The sequence below is a fragment of the Dermacentor variabilis genome, chromosome 3, assembly GCF_050947875.1.
Source record: "Dermacentor variabilis isolate Ectoservices chromosome 3, ASM5094787v1, whole genome shotgun sequence".
NCBI lineage: Eukaryota > Metazoa > Arthropoda > Arachnida > Ixodida > Ixodidae > Dermacentor > Dermacentor variabilis.
The window spans coordinates 68,452,984-68,476,181 of NC_134570.1; the positions used below are offsets into that span (position 1 = coordinate 68,452,984).

The 23,198-nt window shown below is 43.5% G+C and overlaps 1 protein-coding gene across 1 annotated transcript in view; it reads right to left on the bottom strand.

Moving 5' to 3' along the window:
* Positions 1-501: 501 nt before the first annotated feature.
* The window catches only part of Uba3 (Ubiquitin-like activating enzyme 3), a 35,803-nt gene continuing 13,106 nt past the window's right edge, over positions 502-23,198 (bottom strand). The window contains exons 9-15 of the mRNA XM_075685526.1: positions 21,365-21,467; positions 17,656-17,769; positions 9,146-9,236; positions 8,742-8,823; positions 8,075-8,175; positions 6,140-6,258; positions 502-679 (exon numbers count right to left, since the gene is read on the bottom strand). Coding sequence (XP_075541641.1) covers positions 579-679; positions 6,140-6,258; positions 8,075-8,175; positions 8,742-8,823; positions 9,146-9,236; positions 17,656-17,769; positions 21,365-21,467 — 711 coding nt within the window. The 3' untranslated portion in view covers positions 502-578. The remainder of the gene's footprint in view (positions 680-6,139; positions 6,259-8,074; positions 8,176-8,741; positions 8,824-9,145; positions 9,237-17,655; positions 17,770-21,364; positions 21,468-23,198) is intronic.

The following is a 23,198-nucleotide window of genomic DNA, read 5'->3' on the forward strand; positions in this document are numbered from 1 at the left end:
AAACAGATGGGAGAATGGCGCCGCGGTAGCTCGCTTGGTTAGAGCACTGTAATGCGTAATGCGGAGGCGTGGGATCGTTCCCCACCTGCGGCAAGTTGTTCTTTCATCCACTTTCATTGCCATTAATTTAGCGTGTATTTAATTCAATTAGTAAGTACAAGTAATTGTAAGTAAGTGTCTGTTTGCTGGCTTCTCATGATATGATTAATAAAGATCGGGCACCTCGGTTAACCCCCTTTCTTCTCGTTCACGTACATATATACACACATACCTTTCTTTTTTTAATTTTGACACCCTTAATGCTAACACAATAAAAACACCAGTGGGCATAAACAGAAGCCTGTGTGGAGCAATTGTTTTGACAAGGAGACTTGTGCAACCTCTGTCACGCATGTGAAACGGTTGCACTGTATTTCTGCTAATCTAGTTACATTCCTGCTATGACTTATCTACTTGGAAAGTGGCTACTAGCATGATAACAAGCCCACCAGACAAAAGGAATATCACAAAAATCAAGACCTCCACTTTATTAAAAAACGACAAACACGGCAACACTCATACACGAGTTAAATAAATCGTCACTGCTCTTGTGGTTGTTTGAAGGCGATCTTGAAAACTATATACATAGGGTTGGTGACATCCACTACTAAGAGTTCTTGGCCGTCAACAAATCCAAGTTCTGCAAGCAGACATGAGAAAAAACATTACATTTGCGAGAAAGTTCTACATGATGAAAATAGCTTGCCGTACATGACACACTGTGCTTAACTGCTCGAGGTCTTGGCACTAATTTATTTTGGTGACTGCCCAAGCGCCATAAATTGAGACTTAATTCATGCAGAGCACGTCTTTTCTCTCTCTCTCTTTCTCAATGGACGTGCATGAAAAAATTATATACGTGCTCTTTTCTCCTTCCACCTCTTATAACGCTGCACCGCGCGCACCAGTGCATAACGTGGTGCACGCTTCACAGGGGAATATCGGAGCCAACACGCGACAGCCTGCAGAGTTGTGTTCGGAAACTACCACCCCATGATCTCTAAAATATGCTTACACTCTTCATTCACTTCAGAATGACAGCTCTCCAACTTCCCCACTCCCGCCTTCTTCCCTAGGAACACATAAACCCGAACAGGGACGAACCGCCTGTTACGCATAAGCATACATGAAAGTGCGACATGAAATCGCCCCGTAGCCGGTTTTCAAGCATGGAGCACAGCCCCAAGTGCATGTTCTGGAGGTTAAGTTACGCCGCCGGTACAAATACACCTGAATCTGGGGAATAAAATTTACGCATTGAAGTAGTTTCAGAACTATTCGCGTTTGTGTTGATCACGTGTCCATTTCATATCTGTCCTGTTATAATACGTTATTATACGTTACTGCGCTAATAAATCATTCAACGACGATTTCAGGGCTTGTTTGTCGTTCTATCTTTCCCGTACATTTTTCCCGTACAAAAAGTTGACGCTGCCGATTTCTCCACCGTAATGAATTCCAGACAATTTCACGCAGAAAGCCGATATTGCGGAAGACAGCGCCGCTGTTACGCCTTTAGCAGTCGCCCGCTAGTGACGAGCTGTTTGCACCTCACAATCGCGCGAGCATGAAGCGAGCGTCCTTATCAAGCCGCGATCTCGATGAAACTCTAAGCAGTGGGCTCGCATGCTACAAGTTCACTGTATACCCTCGTATTGATGCAGCCCACGGTCTTAAAAATTAGAGCTTTACGAGCCAAAACCACGATCTCATTATGAGGCACGCCGCAGTGGGGGAGACTCCGGAAATTTGGACCACATGGGGTTCTTTAACATGCACATAAATCTAAGTACACGGGTTCTTCTCGCATTTCGCTCGCATCGAAATGCGGTCGCCGCTGGCGGGGATTCGATCCCGCGGCCTCGTGATTAGTACCTCCACACCATAGCCACTAAGCAGCCACGGCGGATTTGCTCGCGGACTGACCGCGCCCCGTCAAAAGCGCCAAACGTATTTCTCAAAAATCACGATTCATACAATGTAACTACACTGATGCACCACTGACTACGTTTACATGAACCCGTCGAGATCCACTGCAAAGCGCGGCGGATGTAACGTGCCATTTTCCTTCCCTCGTTCATGGGTCAAATTGGCGGTGTCCAAACCATGGCGGCCATGACGTATTTACGGCGCTCCTGCCCGTAGCAAAAGCATAGCCTTTAAAATCGGTGTCTATTTCTTAGAGGGTGCCGTCGCTAGGCGGGGATTTTGACACCACGGTTGGGGCGCTGGTTGTGCTCTCTCTCTCTCTCTCTCTCTCTCTCTCTCTCTCTCTCTCTCTCTCTCTCTCTCTCTCTCTCTCTCTCTCTCTCTCTCTCTCTCGCATGACCCTGGTCAGCGCGGCGCAAACTGCGAAGCCGCTCTCGGCCTCTGCGTGAAAATGGGCGGTACATAGTTGCCCCATAAGCGCCAGTCCGAGGAGGTTTCTCCGAGAGTGACGTCAGGGCCTGTACTCCAAGAGATTGTGCAAGCCGGCGCAACCACATGGTGCGCGCGCGCGAACATTTGTTGACGCCGTTAATCGGAAGTCGCCGTGGCCGCAGAATTCTTTTTTTTTTTTTTCACTTTTTGGCGATGCCACCGACGCACACAAAAATATGTAAACCTTTGGGTAGCGACCTTTCTCTGGTATTTCCACAGTCGAGATTTCGAGATATTCGGAGTCCGGCGTGAAAACCTTGCGAGATAAGGGGGCGAAAAATACACGGAGCTGACACAGCGGCGGGACACAAACATCGACACACCCGATATTTCGGGATATCAGACTTCGAGTTAACGAAAGGTTTGCTATATCGTCGGCTGTGAACTTTTTTTGTCGCACCATTCGTAGTGCTTTCTTTTGCAACTGATGCGAGGCAACGTAAATCGTTGCCACACGTATATTGAATTATACGGTAAAAGAGAAATAGTGGACCTTAATTCATCCCACAAGACTACCAGATTAGGATTTCTAGTTTCATGTATAAACTCACCTGTATTTGCATAGGTTTTCAACCGATCACTCGGACATTCTCAATTAATTAGAAAGCATCACATCACCGCCGCTGGCCCCACAGACAATGTATAACTACGATCGAAATTTCGGACGCGTTGATCCTTACTGCGTTCAATAATTCAGACTCCATATGCATAGTCGCATGCTAATTAAAGCTGCCGATTTGTGCAAAGCTAGCAGTACTTAGGTTTAACTGATAAGCCGCCAGAGCATGTTCGTCGGCCATGTCGACGGTGCCTCCTTGAAACCAAAACTACAGAAGCCTAGTTGATCCAGTAGTCAACTGCGCCAAATCTCAAGTCAATCCAGGAAGTTGTAAAGGCTGCATTTGCGGATTGTTGTGCGAGTTCCACACGCCCAGCATTAGTTCAATTACGTGTTAAGTGGCGACATGGTCTCGGACGACTTCTTCAAGTAGCTTTAAGTGGTGCCAACGCTCTGTCTGCACCGGCAAGGGTGGCGTTTAATGAGCCCTGAAAGACGTTCTGAAGATACATAGTAAAAAAATGTTGATCTGTTAATGAGGCTCCAGTGAACATGTGAGTCAAATATTATTGCACTGCGTGCAGCGGAGAATTGACAATCTCATGCCAAAAGAAGCGAAAAAGTGCTCCTTCACAATGTCGTCACGCAGCATCGTCAAAAGCAGCTGGACCCACCAACAGCTACTGGTCGATTTCATGACTACTGAGAATCTTATCAGTAATGCAATTATTGCTCATTTGAGTTAAATAGAAGAAAAATACATGTCTGCAGTCTCAATAAGACAAAGACAATTTCATCTTTGCACTGCCGGTCTACACAGGACAGTTGCGTGTTGCTGCGACTGCTGCATGTGGCCTCTGACATGAGAAGCACAGCGTAGGTAACGCTGTCGCCACGGAGTGCTGCCACGAGCAGTCTCGCTAGCGAGAAGTTCAACCTTCGAGCAGGGCCAGCAGAGAAGTTTTCCCTTGCCCCCCCTTGCCATCTCCCCTGTGTAGCTTCCCGTGCACTAGTTTAAATGCAAGAGCAGGTTGCTAGTCGGTCCGATAACTATGACCAATCTTGCTTGTGCCTGAACGGTTAGACACTTTTTTGCGGCAGGAGATTCGCAAGGCAACTTAGTGTCACCATAATGTCATTCTACAACTTAGGAAAGTATTTCAGGGCCCCTTTAATTAAGTGAGGAACCCATTGGACAATGACTGTTGCGAAGAAACTGAGGATCATTCAGCTATCGTAGCGCGGCCGACTTGTGTTATCATGCTAGGGGAATGAAGATCCGGTGCATGCAGCATAGACTCTACTTTCATCGATCTGTTGCAACAGAATGACAGTGGTGAAGACACAAACTGATTGCTGGAAGATGAGTAACATTACGTATCACATGCGACAGGCAAGCGTATATGCACGCAACAACCGCACTGGCAAACTTGGCCCATATTCTCAGATCGTCACTTCGAAGATATTTTCCCTTTCGCAATATTTCGCACCACTAGCACCAGACGTGTCGACAGCCACCAGTGTTCCTGGCACTTATATAAGACAGTGTTGGCACCGCACAAAGAACAGAATGCCGTTGCTCGAAGACATCATTGCTTCTGGTGCTAGTCCCGCTGAATCTCCCAAAATGACCTATCGCCAAAAGTGATCATACGAGAATATGGCACGCCTTTTTTTTTTTAATCACTTGTGATATAAAGTTAATTACTGGCAAATTTGATATTCCGGACGACCGATTATTAGGACTTTTAGACGCTCCCCAACGAGTCTGAATTATCAGTCGGCAACTGTATTCGCACATTTATGCAATTGGACAAACTTCCAAAATAATAATAATAATAATAATAATAATAATAATAATAATAATAATAATAATAATGAGGATTGAAAAAGGAAGGGCAGAGAGGTGAGCCAGAGCAGAATATTCAGCTCACTACCTTACACTATACAAAGTATAAGAGCCGATAAAAAAGATAAGGGGATAAAGGGGGAGAAAAGAAGCATGGAACACACATGAGCACAGAAATACAAGAAAACTTCCCGAAATGTGCAACAACAAGTATGCAAACATGTTAATAACAGCCTCCTGATGAACAGACCCAGTAGAAAAGAGAACAAGTGAGTGGTGGCTGGAGCGGCAAAATCGCGACAGGTGGCGCTGCTGTTCCCGAGCATGCCAATAGCGAGAATGCCAGGCTCATTCCATGTTTGAAAGCAGGAGTGACTGGCAGAGACCAATCCATCTTAAAGTTCGCATTTCGCAAGCTATCATATGCCTAACTTTTCGGCCAAGCTATGCGTCAACGAGGCTGTGATAAAGAAACTACCATCGCTAATAACGCCCGCAAATAAAAACATTACTGGGCTCACATGCGCAGCCTCTTTGGTGCAAAGTGTGGCCGAAAAGTGAGGCATATGACAGCTTTCGAAATGCGAGATTTAAGGTGGGTCGGTTTCTGACGACCACCCCTGCCATGGAGAATGGAATGTGCTTCGCACTCTCACTATTGCCACCATTTTTATCAGCACTATTGACACCTTGAAGCAAATATTTAGAAAATGGCAGCACTCTACCACAAAACGCATCTCAGCAACTGCACAGAACATGTTAGTTTTAGCGATGCTAAAACTGTACGTGGTCGTCCTGACCACGTACCTAATGTTAACGTATCCCGTCACAACACCGTCGCGTGCTCACAATCATTCCTTCCTAGGACTTCAGTCACCTGGAATAATCTATCTACATCATTAGTAAGCATCAGTGACTCCACTCATTTTAGGAATGCCCTAATCAACATAAAATAATGTATGGTGGCAAATGGAATAATTATGTACTTATTCGTGAACATTGTCTGCTTGCTAAAGTGTACTCTTTCTGTATTTTCATGTTATGTAAGTCTCTGTTTTATTTGTTATGAATGCATTACTAGTTTCTTTATATTGCTTTTGTTCCTTGGAAATTCCTTGAACTTATCCTGTTTTTTACACTTTGAATGTATTCTCGCCCCTCCCCTCTGCAATGTACAATTATGTGCCTTGAGGGTATCACAAATAAATAAATACATAAATAAATAAATAAATAAATAAATAAATAAATGCGTTTTTGTTTTCTTTCCTTACCCTTCAAGGTTTTCTTGAGATTTTCTTTCGTCCGCTTTTCTATGTCGGGAACCGAAGGCATGTACAAGGTTTTGCTGCGTCCATCGACATTTGTAGTCATGCCTGGAGACTTCATCTGACTGCAAGACCAAACAATTTTTGCATTTAAGAAAGGCACGGAAACAGATACACAGTGCTCGGCGATTCAAATGCGATAATCGACTCTCATGGCGGCCGACACTTCTCCCGCCACCGCTGAGTGCTGGAGACACCGAGCTGATGCATTGTGGCATATCACGGATGTGAGGGCTTTTGTGGCGCATTGTGGCTGCATTTGCACCCCCCCCCCTAGCAATCACGCAGTGCTGAACGTTGGCACTACAATCGCCAGCCATCATGTGGGCTGTTTATTGTGTTTGAATCACTGAGCAATGTACACAGTAAGTTAACCATTGAAAAATGTTGATCCATAGGTAGCCAACAATGCCCCACTAAGATGTCCTTTAAATAGGAAACTTTAAAGCTGCGGTAATATGCTAACAGCGTGCTTTCGCATGATTGACTGATGAGGTTTCACATGCCAATGTGACGCACAGAGTACAAGAGATGCCATAGTGGAGGCCTGGCATCCTTTAACATGCACCTAAAGCATGTACATGAGTGTTCTTGCAAACTAATGCCACACTGAGTAGGATCGAACCCACAACCTTGTCATCAGTAGTAGAAGGCTGTAGCCACTCAGCCTCTGTGATGAGTACCACGCCGTTGGTATTAAATGATACACATATACACCCGACTTTCTTAACTTGCGCAGAGGGTAGGGCATATGGCACTGACAGCTCTGAGAGGAAACGACCTCATTTGTTTTGTTTTTCATGATAAAGTCAAACTACCAGTGTTCTTTACAAAAAACAAGGTCAACTGCTTCTGTTCTGTCTATACTGTATAACCTAACCTTGCTCACTCCACACCAAGCTAAATGTATATTTCCACAGGTCATCAACCCCTAAGGTTGCATCACTAGCAGTAGTGCTGAATTCACTTTCAACATCATTTCCACATAGATAGTTGTCAATTTCACAGAACCCTTCTCTCTATTTAAGGGGATGCTAGAAAGAAAATTTATTTGAGCTGTGCCATAAGTAAATTACTGTTCCACAATAACAAAAAATAAAGCCACACATACTATGAGAAGAGGTCTGGTAAGCGAGAAGAGATACAAAAACCAAAAATCAGTGGCAACAGCACCTTAAAAATCCCACACCAGCTTACCATGACTGAACTTGGCAAGTTTCAAGTACTGTTACTGAGCCGCAATGGTCAAAACACAAAAAGCATCACTTCAATATTCATAACGTCACACCGACGTACAACCGATGGTGTTTCGGGGTGAATTTCAAAAAACAAACTTTGACCTTCATTTTCCCTTCTCATTATCAACCAATTGCCACGGTATTAACGAAAATAAGGTCTTGAAAGAATATTTTACCAGCCCAATTTGATTTAGTGTGCCTTTATACAACGTTTTGCTAGTCATCACTCGGACAATAAAAATTTGCATACTGCACACGTTCCTTTTTATATTGTATTTGAATCAAGGCCTTTCTTTTCCAGTTGTGTGTATTATACATTTCATATGCAAGCAAAAAATTTTGCATTTGTCACACATTTTCTTCCCAGTGAATAAGGCCCCCAGTTGCCAAGCCTGTACAAATCTTATGTCCACATCCAGTGATGATGATCATGATAACAACGTCAATGAAGATAACATAACAAATGAGCCCTCAAGATCGACAAAATTAAAGAAACAAGTAGGAGGAAAGTTGCAAATTCATCCTGCTTGCCTAGTGAACACACCTTATTCAGACATCCACAGTGACCTCACAGTGAAACATGCATGATGCATTTCCCAAAACATTTGTAACGAAGTTTACACATTATTAAGCTGCGACTTACTAATCATGGCTGTTGATCAGGTGGTCATAGATTTCTTGCAGCTTGGTCTCTTCAGTAAAGTGAAGTGTGACAGGAACCTGACTGCAGGCGAGACATTTTTCCTGAGTGGAAATCAGAATGTTGGTATGTAAGAACAAGTGGTAACAATTAAAATACTGCCCATGCAAAGAACTTGCAGAAAGAACTGAAGCAGCAAGCATGACATTGACAGTAGCAAACACAATCCTTATACCATTCAAGCTGGACAGATTTGTTGCTAAACAATAAACGAAAAAAGAAAAGAAGAAAACTTGTAACAAATGAGACCAATACAAGAAATGATAAGAGAAAATCTATAACTGATATGGTGCTTTCCATCGGTTAAATGAGCCCTGCTGTTTAGGTATTATTGCAATAAAAAGGAGGAACATGTCCCATAAACCCACTGGTACACACCCAAAGGTGCAAATAAAGATGGCTCCAGAGAAACAGCCATTATTAAAACATTATATTGGATATTCTAAATGTCACCTTACTCCAACTTGCAATCTCAAGGACCTAAGTCGCAACTGTCGTCATTTGAATAAACGGAGACAAACACAGCAGATTTTTTATTGACTTCAGTAAATTAAGAAGTTCACTCACACAGCTGTTTATGCTAGGACATGAAGAAAAATATCTACTCAACATTTCGTTCAGCTTCAAAAGTGTACGTGTAGATGCCATCGGTGTCATTGAAAACCACATAGTTGTTCAGAGGGTTGCAGCAGCTGTGAAGACAACACAACACGGCATCCCATTAGGTCAGCCATATAACGGTACAAATCTGAAATGCTTTATCCCCATTATCTTCATGCAAACAATGTATGCTAATAAAAAATATCTGATATAACAAAGACATTTTTGTGATAGGTATGAATTAGTTATATACTGCCAAGGTTTGACAGCAGTAATGCAGCAGACACCCATTTGTCGCACTGGTTAACTCCACTTTTAATGTCACAATTAACTCTGTGTTCGCATCACTCTGAGTCGCGAGAAACAAACTATAGCAACATGCATGATGGGGCAGACTTTCTGTGACAACATTACCTGGTAGCGATCTTGAAAACTTCATTAACACAGACTGCAGCTATCACTGCGTTGGTTGATGCCACAGCGGGTATAATCCTCTTAACTACACCTGCAATGTCAACGGAGGTTAAGGGAAACAGCATGTAGAACATGAATGTGTCATTGTCTGCACGACAACAAGCAAGAGAACGCTCTTGATACCATATTTGCATGAATCTAATGCACGTCTTTTTGCCGAAAAAAATGGGTCCGAAATTTGCCTGCGCGGCATAGCCAACAGTCTACTGTCAGACACAGTGTCATCGCTACCACGAGAGGCGGCAGACCGCTTTTTCTTGAAGGTTGCTGTAGATCCATTTCGTGCTCAACTGTGATCACTTTCAGAGGTACTGTCACTTCTGAGAGATTTCGCACGGCATGGTACCAGATGCGCAGGTGCATAAGGTCACCAGCATTTCTGGCGCTGCACGAAGCTCGCTATCTGAGCAGAGTGCCAAGAATGCTTTCTACCGCATATCTTGTCAAACCCGATGCTGAGCCATGTAATATCTGATGAAAGTGATAGCAGTAACTCTAAAGGCGATTGCTCAAGAATACCACCTTGTTTTCTTGGTATCTGAGGCTAATAAAGCACGAATGGTAATGATATGGGCCGCTTTCATTATGAAAACTCGCTAAAAAATGTTTGCCTTCTGTGAAAATTGACCACATTTTTTTTTATTATTGCAAACGTAGAGCCATGCTATATTTTTCTTTTATAAATCAGGCGCATATTACATTCAGGTGCATGTTATAATCAGGTGCATGTTACAATCAGATGCACCTTTATTTTCTTACTTTAAGTACGCAAAAATTGGGTGCGCATAAGATTCAGGGGTGCATTAGAATTGTTCAAATATTGGAATCAATACTTTAAATATGGTAGCCAATACTTTTCACTGCTGTGGCCAAACAGTGGTTGCTTCACACTTTTTATTCAATTTTCATAGAGTCATGTAATAGTGGGACTTAAGGGTCCCTCAGAAGGTTTGGACAAATTTTGTAGACGTAGAGGGTACAGCTACAGTAAAACATTCGCGCCACAATTTGTGCGAAGTGTTTCACATTAGGGAAGCTACAGACAATTACAAGTTACCCTCCTCCATAGCCATGCTTTTTCTCAACTCTTTCGCCGAGTGTTCGGGGCTAAGCTCCGCCTTCATGGGCTTTGTGTCATGATGGGACGTCATGTTGTCTACTTCCGGTTGTCTTGGAGACAGCGTGCGAAGCTTCTCCAACCTCTCCGCCAGCCACATGGTACTCGATCCCAAGCTAGAGCTATCGAAGCAGCGTGCGTTGCGAACATTTTGTCACAGAGCCAAGCGTGTCTGGTATTCCGGTAACCACATACAAGCTGGGCATCTTGAGGAATGGGTGGAGATGCAAGCTGAATCCCCTTCACACTAATAATGCTGTGATGAAGGAGTTTGGCATAGATGAGCGTGAGCAGCCTGATCGGTCTGCACGGTCCAGCCACAGAGCTTAACCAGCCAAACAAAAAGCTAATATTGCTGTAACCAAGTGTGAAAGATTATAAACATTTCGAAAAATGTGTTCACAATTTTGATAAACATTTACACCAGCAGCAAAGTGGAATACACTAGGGAACTGCTATACGAGTTCTGTGCTTGGTTTAGCTGTGCCACCAAGTGGCTGCATCGTGCAGCGGTTCAAGTTCATGCAAGTTCGTGCAAGTTCACGTTTGCATACCTGCCAACCTGGCGAGATCGAAAATCGGGAGACTTATTCACGCCAAAGGTGGGGGGGGGGTTGCATTAACTGTTTCAACTATGGTGGGACTGGAGGGGGGGAGGGGGGGGTTCCGCTCAAACTTTCAGGCAGTGTTCTATGAGTCCTTTTGCAGGACCTTGCAGTACTAGACTTTGATCACTTCAAAAATTTGTCGGAGTAGCTTTGCTCAAAACATGGTCCAGACTGATGGCCCTTCACTAGTAGCAGGTGTTGGAGGGTTGTGTTGCACACTGATGAGCGGAACTCAGTCCTAGTTTTTCGCGCCGTGCTAAAAATCCTCTCACACTCTGCATTGCTATGCGGTATCACGAGTATATACAGCATCGCCTTAGCAACTCGTTGAAACATGTTTTCCGTCAGTGTTTTTCATTTTTCCAATTATACACCACTGCATGTCCCACCTTTCTCCATTCAGAATGTCCTCTGGAAGACTGTACGCCTGTAGTGTGGCAAACTCAGCTTCGAGAGCATCTAATGCATCTTCAGCAGATTCATTGGAATCTTGAGGCAGCAGCTGAGGGAAACTCTGAATAAAGAAACAAAGACTCGAGAGCAATGCCTGTGAAATAAATTTCAGGTTGGCCACCTCCGCATTCTTCATAGTTGCGTTTCATCAGAGTTGGGTTTCAGAGTTGTGCCCACATCCATAGCGCATCGCCTCGTCGCATTGCGGAAATATTTTCCATAGAAGGGGCCCAACGTAGTCGCTGACACTAAGGGGTAGCTTGCGTTCAACAAGGAATCCCGTAAGCAGGCACTCCACACGTATGATACTGTTGTCACACTTGTTCCGGAGAAAGTTCACTATGTTGCCTTGCTGCTCAGCTGTGCGAACATAGCTTTGATACTTCGCCATGGAAACGTACAATTTCAAGTCGCCGCTGACACCGTGAGACACGCTGACGTCGCATCCAAATGTTGTACAAAATGTAAAATGTTCTCCTTTTCTTGATGTCAAAAAGCACGGAAATTCGGAAGTATAAGTTCGTAAAAACTTTTGCAAATGCCTTTTCTTGAGCTTTGATAGTGCCATGGCATCAAGCACACGAGGATTCCAACTTTACACGGTGCACCGCACACACGGCCCAGCCAACACTAATCATACACACAAGCAGCAGCAACAAGATGCACCATGGAGGAAGGCATGCATGAAATGCAAGAACTACATTGGCTCTAGTTTTGGTCGGCTTACTAGGCACTGTACTTAGCTGCTTAGTTGATGATACCGATGGTGCTAGTGCTGCCGTTGTTGGTGATGCTGATTACGATGTGGCTGTAGATTCTGCGTTGCCAGTTTCGCAAAAACCATTATTGCGTGAACAGAGACCACTTTTTGGGAGATATAAGATAGTGATCGTACAATCGGAAAGTTCAGTAAAAAATCGGGAGCCTCCCGGGCAAATTTGGAAGGTTGGCAGGTATGCTTTTGCACCTCAGCTCATCCCTTAATACACCCAGGCTCAGTCCACTTGCAAATCCAAATACCGAACACGCGAAACATTATAGTGGTATATAGTAATCTCTGAGCATAAAGTGACGGCCACAAATGCACCGGTGCTGGTGCCGATCGGATACCGCCAACCAGCACTGCAGCCACTCTGCTGGCATGTTTGCCTTGCAGAGGGACACAATGTCGCAGCTTGACATGTTGCCGAGCGCAACGTTTGCAGCCCACAATGCAGCTCGCGTAAACTGGGAGCATGCTGTAGCAAAAGCAGACAACACTTTCTGTGTGCTGAAAGTGCTCGAGTGTAGCGTTACATTGTCCTTTCTGTTACTTTCTTTATTACAGAAACAAATTAACTAACATTTGGACTATTACAAACAACATTTGTTCCCCATAATGTTGGAAAAATTATCAATGACGTACCCTGGGCAGCCAATCGAATAGCTCGCCCTACTGGCATCATATGGTCACCTGACGTCGCTTGGTCAGGGGTGGCTGAAAGCTCAGGGGAGTGGCATGCCGCAATCGGTAGTGATGCACATTTTTAAAACCCCCTAGCAAATTATGTCAAATATTGATATAACGAATCACGCAAGGCTGCCGAAAATCATTCGTTATGTTGAAATATCGTTGTAATGAAAAACATGCGTTTATAAGCCAGTGGACAAACCTAAGAATGAAAATGATGTACCTTGGCAGCAGGCGTGAGTACAGACAAACATACTCTCAAATAAAATGTTTCACTCACTTCAAAGCTGCTTTATTTGAAGAAATCAGCGATTTTCTTCTGGCACATGCAGCACGCACAACCGATTAGGAATGCGTCTACATCTTCCACTTTGCGCAATACCTCATCGGGTACATCATTGCGCCAAGCGATGAAAGTGTGGACTTTGTTCATGTGCACTAAAATATCAATGTTCGACACGATCTCATATTTTGTGTTTGGTGACCCACAGTCGAGGTTCCTTCGGGTCGTCATCGTCACTGGAGACGTCGCGAACACAGTTAACAATCTCTTCAGTGGTCAGGTCCGCCTCCATTAGTGCTGCGCTGTTGCTCTCCACGTAGTCGTCGAAGAAAGAGACGGCGGGCAGCAGTTCCACAACCTCGGTCCACAGGTCTCCTGGGTTGTTGTCTATTGCCTCCAGGTCATATTGAAGCTACACAGGCGCTTTGACAAGCCCTGCTTTTCGCCAGCTGTTGCCAATGGTGGACGCCTTAAAGTCCCACTAAGCTCCTGGGAGCATTTCCGCTGCTTGACGAATATTGATTGCAGTCAGCTGCTTTAGGTGGAGGTGGATAACCAACCGCTGCACAAGGCACTTATGAAATTCTGCTTTCACATTTCTATAATGCCCTGGTCTAGGTGTTGCAGCAAGGACGTGTTGTTCGGCGGCAGAAACTCCAAGAGAACGTGCGTCAAGCAAACATTCACAATGTGAGCAGAGCAGTTGTCAACAACCAGTAGAATTCTTCGGTTATCCCTCCTCATTTGGTCGCCGAGTTTGATGAGCCACTCGGAAAAGAGTTCTCTGGTCATCCAGGTTTGCTTGTTGGCGCGGTAGTCATACGGTAACGACATGACGTTTTTCATGCGGCGAGGCTTCGCGTACTTGCCAATGACGAGCGGTTTAATTTTCTTCGTACCTGTAACACTGCAGCAGAGCAGGACTTTCACACGGAAATGCGACTTCTTCCCTCCTTTGCACTGCTGCCCTTTGAAATGCGTCGTCCAGACTGGCAGGAGCTGATAAAAACATGCGGTCTCATCCACATTGAAAATATTGTCTTCAGAGCACGATTCAGCCACCTCTAGAAAACGATCATTGCACCAGGAATTCGCGCCCTTCTTTGTCAGCAGCCTTTTCCTTGGCTGGGACTACCTGCTAAGTTATTCCATTCCTTTGGCAGAAACAAAAAAGTCAACCTGCACTTGCGTCAAACCCAGTTATTTCAAGTGCACCGGCAAATTTGCAGGCTTTTTCTTGGAGCAATGGGTCAGACACGGGAACGTTTTGCAGTCTGGCATCTTTGAGCCACGCGAGAACAGCCTGGCCTACATTTTGAAAGTTTCCCAGTCACAGCTGTTTCATCGCAGGAGCAATCTTGACAATCTTGTCACGGTCTTTCGATATGGTCACAACGATCGATGGGGCAATGCCATGCTGTCTGGACACGTCGATTTGTTTTTTCCCTACATCCATTTCCTGTAATAAGTCCAATTTGTCCTGCAGCAAAAACTGCATTTGCTTCTTCTTGGTGCCGTCGCACAATATCATTCATTCGTCGTTGGATCTCGCACAAACCTTGCCAAAGCTTTGTCGTAAAGTTCTTGAAGTTTTTGGTGAAGCAGTTGGCAAGCGACGTGGTGATGATGATAGCTACTGCACTCGCGGTTTCTGTTTCACGTGAGAGTTGCAGCGCTGTTACTTTTAGCCGAATTTGTAATACCGATGTTCCTTGGTTATAAAGGGGCAAATAAACTATGTGTGTAATTCTGAAATATGCGCTGTATTGAAATTCGTAGTTTTGAAATATTTTTACATTGAATATATAACCAATCTGGCGAGGATTTATAATATATTCGTAAATTTGAGACATTCGTCAATGTGGTGTTCATAGCAACAAGATTTGAGTGTACCTGCTTTACGCAGAGCACTCAAATGCGCCACTTAATGATCAGAAAGGCCAACCCTAATGACTAGTGCATTTTTACGAAATCGTCAAAATCGTTTCAGGGTCCCTTTAAGAGCAACAGTAAAGTAGTTTAGATAAGTAAATCATTTTTTTGCAAAATGCTAGTTTCGTACATTTTATGAAGAATGCTTACCACTAGTGGAGACGGAAACGAACTTTATTTTACAAATGGCTCTTTGTCCGAGTCCTCATTGCTGGTAACACGTCATGTGGTACTACAGTAGTGGAAAAAAACCATTACTAAAGCTTCGTATTTCTTAATTTCATGCCAAAATCTCAGCCCCAGTACATCAGTGTGACAGCATGGGTTCCATAATATTTTTTCCAATTTGGATCAATTCAGCGCTGGAAAAGTTATTAAAACATGCAATGTAGAGGCTTCGGCTTCTCTAAAATGCAATGCAACCCTTAATCATTAACACCTTCTGTGACATGCTTACTATACCGAATTATGACAAAAATGTCCGAATTATTTTTAAACACCCAAGTTGCCAACATGTTTTGCTTTCTCCTCTAGAATTAACTCTCTCCTGCTTTAGAGAGTATAAATTAAAAGAGCACAAAAAAGGACATGGACAAGACTGGACAACACAAGTGCTCATTAACAATTGACTCCTCTTGGGAAAAAGTGAAAGGAAGAAATGAAAATTTAACGTTTGTACATGCATGACACAAACACCACAGGGGCACTAAACACGAAAATTTTCTGCCCGTCCTTTATCAGACATATAAACCTTGTCAAAACATCATTTCCAGCAACTTCGCTTCTCCCTTCCTCAAGCTAAAACATGCGTCACGAACACAATGACCACTAGGGTGGTTGCTTGAGCTAGTTGGTAATTCATGATCAAAAATAATGTACAGCGCGAAGGACAAGGAATGAGAAGGTATAAGAACAAGGACAGCGCTGTGTATGTCGTCTTCGCAGTCCTTGTCCTTCGCGCTGTACATTATTTTTGACAGTGACCACCCCTTTTCTTCATAAAGAAAGCTTCCAAAAGCTCACATGCCACAGTGTCCCTGCATCAACCTAATGTCCTCATCTCGCCAAGCAATGGGGCACACTTGCAGCTATCGCAGCCTGCAGGCAGATGCGCATTTCCCTTGTTTTTTAGTGTTGCGGCTTGCCCTCAGACCTGGTCATCCCCGAACCACTCATTTGCCCCAAGTAGCACCCCCTTGTGCAGTCTTGTTTATCTCCTTTTTTGTGCTCCCTTAAGTTTACTATATACCAGGGTCTAACCAGCCCAGCAGCAAGCCTTGTTAAGCTATTTCTCCTGTTTGCATAGCCCCACAGATCGCGTATTGCCATCTACTATAAGCATGACAAAGCACCAAGACTAAATCAGTTCGTCCATGGCACTCCACGAAAATTAAATGGACTGTCAGCGAGCTGAACTTGTCCTTGGCACTTCTTACCCAAAAGAGGTGAACAAACCCATCTTGTCTATGGCTTAGAATGGGTTAATAAATGCCTAAATAAACTTCAACAGCCGCTGTCGAAACCCACAGAGTTGTGATAGCTGTTGCAGGAAACATGAGGGTGACGTCACCTCCAGACTATTATTTTTTTCATCTTTTCTGGGTTACCAAGCCTTCTCACATAATAGGAAAGGCCTCCTCACAGCTGAAGAAGTGTAATTTGTTAATAGAGCATAAGTTAACATTCCTCAAAAGTGCTCTTAATTTTTCACCACTACGTACAAACAAACTATAATTATTAATGTGTATCTCTTGAACCAGTGTGAGCCAATGACAAAAACAAGGAGCAGTAACATGCAGACAGCATTGGACTAGAAACTGCATTCACTGAAAGCTTGGCTACTGCCACATTTAACATTGCAGCATGCTCAGCCTCACACATGTTAAAAAGACACACTTGAGAAGAGCTAGTGCCAGTATGCCTTTGCAAGATTACATCAGCTTGGAGCCAACAACCATCTTGCATAAGTCTAACAGGCAGAAAACAGCCAAGAACAAAAAAAAAATGAAACTATCCTAACCCTGCACACCAAGACATTAGTTATCCAAAAGAATGCACCAGTTTTTTATCTGTCAAGAGCCACGCTTGCAGTAAAGACAGTTGTTGGGTTAACTGCACACGTACAAGTGCCCTCGTTTGTCATTGTTGGTTTTGGCCAACTCAAAACATGTCAGCTCAAGTGGGACAGTTTGCCTCACTGTTGCGACACATGCTTGGCAGCAAACCTACATTAAATGTTTCTGCGCAAGTTTGGTACAGCACAGTTCACAGCACTCTAGTGTAAGTTTTATTGTTGCACTGAGGACACCATCCACACGCACTGAAACATTAACATGTCCTGTAAAACCCCATTTAGAGGTTCCAACTCCTGTTTAATGACCCGCTGGTGCATCACATGCCATGTGCCACAGGCACACTGTGGCTTACTAGCTAGTCGCACACTTTTGTGTCTTTCTCAAGCTCCCAGGAGACGGCATCACTGCGTATGTAATTTAAAGAAACAAGATCTTTGCCCCTGCATTATTTTTCGCAATGGATATTGCTTCCACACTACAGGAAAAACCTGCATTTGTGAGATAAAAGCTTCACAGATAAAATGACACTTGCCTTGTGTAAGCCTGTAGGTAACTCCACTGATGTTGTACTCGCTGGCACGCTCTGTTGCTTTCTCGTGGATCCACTGAATGTGATCAGGATTGTCACCATCGATGGGAGTGTCGTCTGATTACGTGGTGCAGAGGGGAAAAAGAAAATGAATGGCGTGTTTCATCAGCACCAATATTGTTTCTCTCGTGAATATCAGTGAGGAACTGCAGTCACTATTCTCAGTTTCATAGCCTTTTGGCAACATTCCATTGGCAGGCACCATCTAAGCAACAAAAGTTGAGACCTCAGTGTCATTCTCTGGGCCTAAGAAATAAACTAAGCAGCCTGAAAGGTGAGTAAAAGTCAAGACCATAATAGCATTACCCAGTTACCTTTACAATGCACCAACGTGTGTAACAGGAGCGGTAAGGATTGAGATGGCAAATTTATATTCTCTTTTACACATCAATGTGGGGCCATAGTGGAACCTACCATAGACATCAATCAATTGGGAGTGCAATAAACATATTAAGGGTGTGTGAATATCTGAAAATTTCAAACACGAATAGAAAAGTTCTTGCTACTACTTCAAGAATTCATTATTCAAAATCTATAAATATTCAATCATGTTTAATTCCATTACTTAGAACTTGGTGGCATCGACGAAACTGATCTAATTATACAGCGGGTCAAATTAAACAAGGTGCAGAAAAAATGCCAAAACAAACCATTGAATAATTCGGCAATAATTTCCCAATTCTAACATGCACCCCAATAAAAAGAGCGCCCACCTTCTACTTGTCGAAAGTGGAAAACTAACGTACAAATGAAATGAAAGCTCCTAAACAAAGTAGAGACCTAACACACACCCAATTGTTTAGCAAGAAAAAGTCGCAGTTTCGCTTAAAAGGCACAGCACCAATTGCAATAGCAAATCAGTGGACAGCTATATAAAGTAATGATAGTGGCTTTATCGGCCATACAAACTTGTAAACATACTAACTACATTACCAACCATGGTGTGACATGCACGCAAGGTAACATGAACACAATCTCACTCAATGACGGTGGAATCTAGCTGTCAAAACGCTGCAGTGACGAAACCCGGCAGCACCAATGAGCTATTTGACCTTGACGCAGCCGCTCGGATCAGCGCGAACTAAGATGCGAAAGCATAACGCAGCGCAGACTCTGTACCCATCGCAGATGGCTTTCAAGATACAGCAGCCTGCCCGAGCGTGCACGGCCACCCGGAGTAGAACACCTCCCCCCTCCCCTGCCCTCCCCCTGAAGCCTAGCACGGATGGGAGGTGGCGCGCTTCCTCCCCGCTTTCTGCCATTGCAGGCACGAGGTTGAGCTGCGATCGCCAGCTCACCCTCGCACACTTTCACTGGCACATTCAGCATACGGCGAAGATTTTATCGCCCTTGAACTCTATCCAGAACCTCATGGCAACGCCAATGATAGGAATGTGCCTCGAGTGTCCACATAATTGCTATCGCAATAAAGATGGTCTAAATAGGTGTCGCACAACGGCGGCCGGTTTCCTAAAGTCAGCTCCGCCGCAATTTATCTGTGTTATGCGGTAAATCATACAAATGCCGCGAAGGCAGTTTTGGTATTGTGTTCGACTGCACCACACAGACAACTTTCAACCTAATATTTTTGAATAAGGAACAAAAAAGAACAAAGAAGCATGTTAGAATCGAGTAAATACCATAATCGAACATTGTAAACAATAATTATTGCTTGAAACTCTTCCTAGGGGAGGGCGAAAATAGGTGTTTTCAGCAGATTTTCGGCAGTTTCCTCAGTTAACAGAATGTCCTATTGTGAACGGCATTACATACATGTATGAAATAACATAACTAAGCCTTTCTTACCAAGTAAACAACACAAACTTTATGTCTCACTTTGTTTAGAAATTGGAAAATATTTGCTGTTCAATTAGATATTTGATTCTTGTTTTTCTTGAATACTAGTAATTGATTAGAAAATTTCACTCTTCGAACATCCATAAAAGATATGCATGCATCTCTCTACCATGTGGCCCTCCACATCACAGCATCGTCCACACAGTCTCAAGCACTAGAACACATTTTGTAAACTTCAATTCCATTTCCGCATTGTTAATGAACTAAGTATACAGTGAATCACAATGAATAAAATATCTGCGAAAGAACATGAAGCAAGATTGCCACTGTAGTGTCATTCACCTGTCGTCACAGATCGATACAAGCATGAAGTGCTTTAGAACGAAAAGTGCTGGTGAATAGGAGCCCTTTTCATGGAAAGTGATGCTGAACTTGTCATCCACTGCTACAATGGAAGCACCATCCCTCAGACTGTGCACAGGGTTTGCGCTATGTGAGCTAATCATTCCCCTCTGCGAAAGGTACCAAACAACACTGCTTAAGGAGTTCCTTTCAGACCCCTACAGGATATATCCGAAAGAAAATTGCAAGTTTCAGGAAGCGTGCTTGTAAAATAATTGTTCAGAGGCGAACATTACAAGCCAAATTAAAGCAGTCTGGGTGCTTTGTTGTCCACTTTTCCATGATACATGTGCCTATGGCCCACATCAGCAATTCAGACAAAATAGCTACATTGAAAATCTGTACTTTCTCTATCTCACACATGAATTCATTGTTTTGTCAGGCACATTCTGAAGCCATGAAGAATACTGCAGGAGAAGGTTCCAGGTTATTTCCAACAGCCTCGGGGTTTTTTTGATGCACTCTAACACATCAACCCCTGTTGCCGAGTGGTCGCTGGCAAACTCTGCAGACACATAGGGGGCTGTATGCAGACCCAAAACTCTGCAACTACAGCCATCAGTTTAGCGCATTCATGAGATTTCATGCTTGATCGCCGATGAGGTCTAGCAGTACAAACATACTGATGCCGAGCTTGCCACAACAGCTTCCCACCAGCCGCGCCACCAACCGTTGGCAAATTTTCATCACAGCCGTGCTGCCTAGGCCTAACCAGCTCTGCTTCATTGAGAGTCAGCAAACGAAGTTGTGGTTTGGTGCTAAGTCTACTTTAAGGCAACTTCCTTCACAGCTGCCATGTATGCAGCATTGCGCACGCAGATAATGTCCGAAAAATAGAGCCACACCCTATGCAGTGGCTGAAATTTTGTTTGCCATTATACACTGCCATAGTTCGAATAATTGTGCAGGTACGAAAAATTACACTTCCGAAAATTTGGCCAGAGTCTGCATTTGACATTTTTCTAGCAGAATACATCCAAGCCATTGCAAAAATTTTTTAAATGTGCTTTGCAGTAACCAATACTCTAAAGAGTACAACATTTTTTGTTTTGTAGTGACAGGAGAGTGCTCATTGAAATAAAAGCTGACCAACCAAATTTTATATTTACTTATCTAAAACAGGTAGTCATTTATAGCATCTAATCGTTGTTCAAGTGTACCACCACCTTTCCAGAGCAGACGTTCTACCAACTGAGTTAACCAGGACGCTAACAAATGGTAAGCGCATTACTCTTCTAGAATCTTTTGAATGATTGCTCTGTGCAAAAAAATAAGCAGCAGATAAAATCACTGTTTTTAAGTAAATAACCAGAAATGGTTCGTGAAGAACATGGCCTTTGGTTTCTTCATTGTTCTGGAATTAAAGCACAACCATTTTCTATAGTCTGGTCATCTGGCAGTTTACGGTCATACACTATGTGCCAAAGTTCTGTTCATAAGGCCTTTCACTGACCTCCAAAAGGCTTTTCCTTGGGCCACAAGAGGATCTTCACATATTCGATGCAGTGCTCCGGCAACCGTGGAGTGTGGGCTATCGTGCACAGTGGGAAGTTAATCTGAAAAGAAAACATTGCCCGCAATGTTTAACAACAAATTACGGGGTTTGACTTCTCGAAACGGTACACTGGGTAATGAGGGATGCCAAATGAAGTGTTCCAGATTAATTTTTACCCCCTAGGTTTAATTAAAGAGACATAAAATGAGAAATACTGAATCAGTTTAAACTAGTAAGGTTTTCTTTGAAGACTCTATTTTTGTTAATCCTGCAATAATAAATTGATTTCTAGAAGAGGAACTGAAAATCGAAGTTCAATTTTTTTTTCGCGGCAGAACTCTAGTGGAAGTACTTCGGTGCGATGTCACGAATTTTAAATTATTTTTCTGAGTTTGGGCTGTCATGATGCAGTGACATTCTCGAACTTTACTAAGTTCAGTTTTTGGTTCTTTCAGAATACAAAGCAGTTCATCTTTACCAGTAAAAAGTAAACTATTACAGGCCCAAACAGACACTCCGAAAGTCCATGATATCCACAATGTCTTGTGAACCATTTTGCAGGTAACTGGCTATCCACCATGGTAAGGGGTTCTGCAGAGCAATACTAGGTAGACCAACATGTTTGTGCACGGTGTGAGCAATAGCGTACGTGATGCAAACGTGCAAGTAGTGACAGCAGCAAGGCAATGAAAACGGCGATGACAAGAGTATGATGGCATGACGAGTGATTTACTGTACTGCGAGGACAAAACACTACAATTTGTTCCTTACAACCCGAGCCAAGCCCGAGGCCTGAAAGAAATCACACTGCATCTCGAAACGTTAGTTTGCACGAGGGAAAGGCGAGAGGAACTGAAACTCTCGCCTTTATAAGCAACTTGTTGCAAACTCATGCGACACACCCGAAGGACAATGGTAACATTCAAATTCAGATTTACTGCACATATACTAACAAAAATATTACAAAGCAAATAATACAAAGGTTGAGAATTATTTGCATGTTCTATTACTTGCATCTGTGTCCCGACAAAAATTCGTGCACGTGCACATTCCCTCACTATTTCAAGCGAATTGATGCTACGCAACCTGGCACATGCAACATTTGTCTACAAGTTCTAGTTGGTGTTGGCACGAGTGAAGCACTGTAAATGCGCACATACAATACAGACCCAGATATCTATATGTGGCAAAACTTGGGAATAGCAAAAAGTGAAGAAAAAGAAAAGGAATTTTCCTCAGCGTATACAGTTAGACCCCGATATATATAATGATGTCCGTAAAATCAGCAATTTGCTTCCTTATAATGAAATTTCGTTGTACTGAAATTCAACCTTTTATGGAAATAATTAGGTACAGTCGTTGCTCGACTTTCCTCACTCGGAAGAGGCTGCAAATTTTTCTGAAATATCTGGCAAGGGAAAAAAGCAAATTTAAATGAGAAAAAAAAACATTCGTTCTTCTGAATTTGAAAGTCAGCAACGAAAGATACAGTTTCATGCTGTGTCGACAATATCTTCGCATCGGCGGTGCGAATTAAGCGAAACCAGCCACGCACTTGCGTCCACTCCGCTCCCGTGGCTGATATAGTGTTGCCCGCGGTGCGAAGTTCGACGCTATCAAAAATAGCGGTGGCAGCGGGGAACGTATGCTTCATCTGCCTCTCGGTTCAACACATCTTGAAAAGTCTAGATTACACAACCTCCCCAACTAAATGCATAGAAAGACACCACACATGATGCCATGGCACCTCCGGACGCCCACTCCTTGCATATGCATCAGATGACCTCTAAAA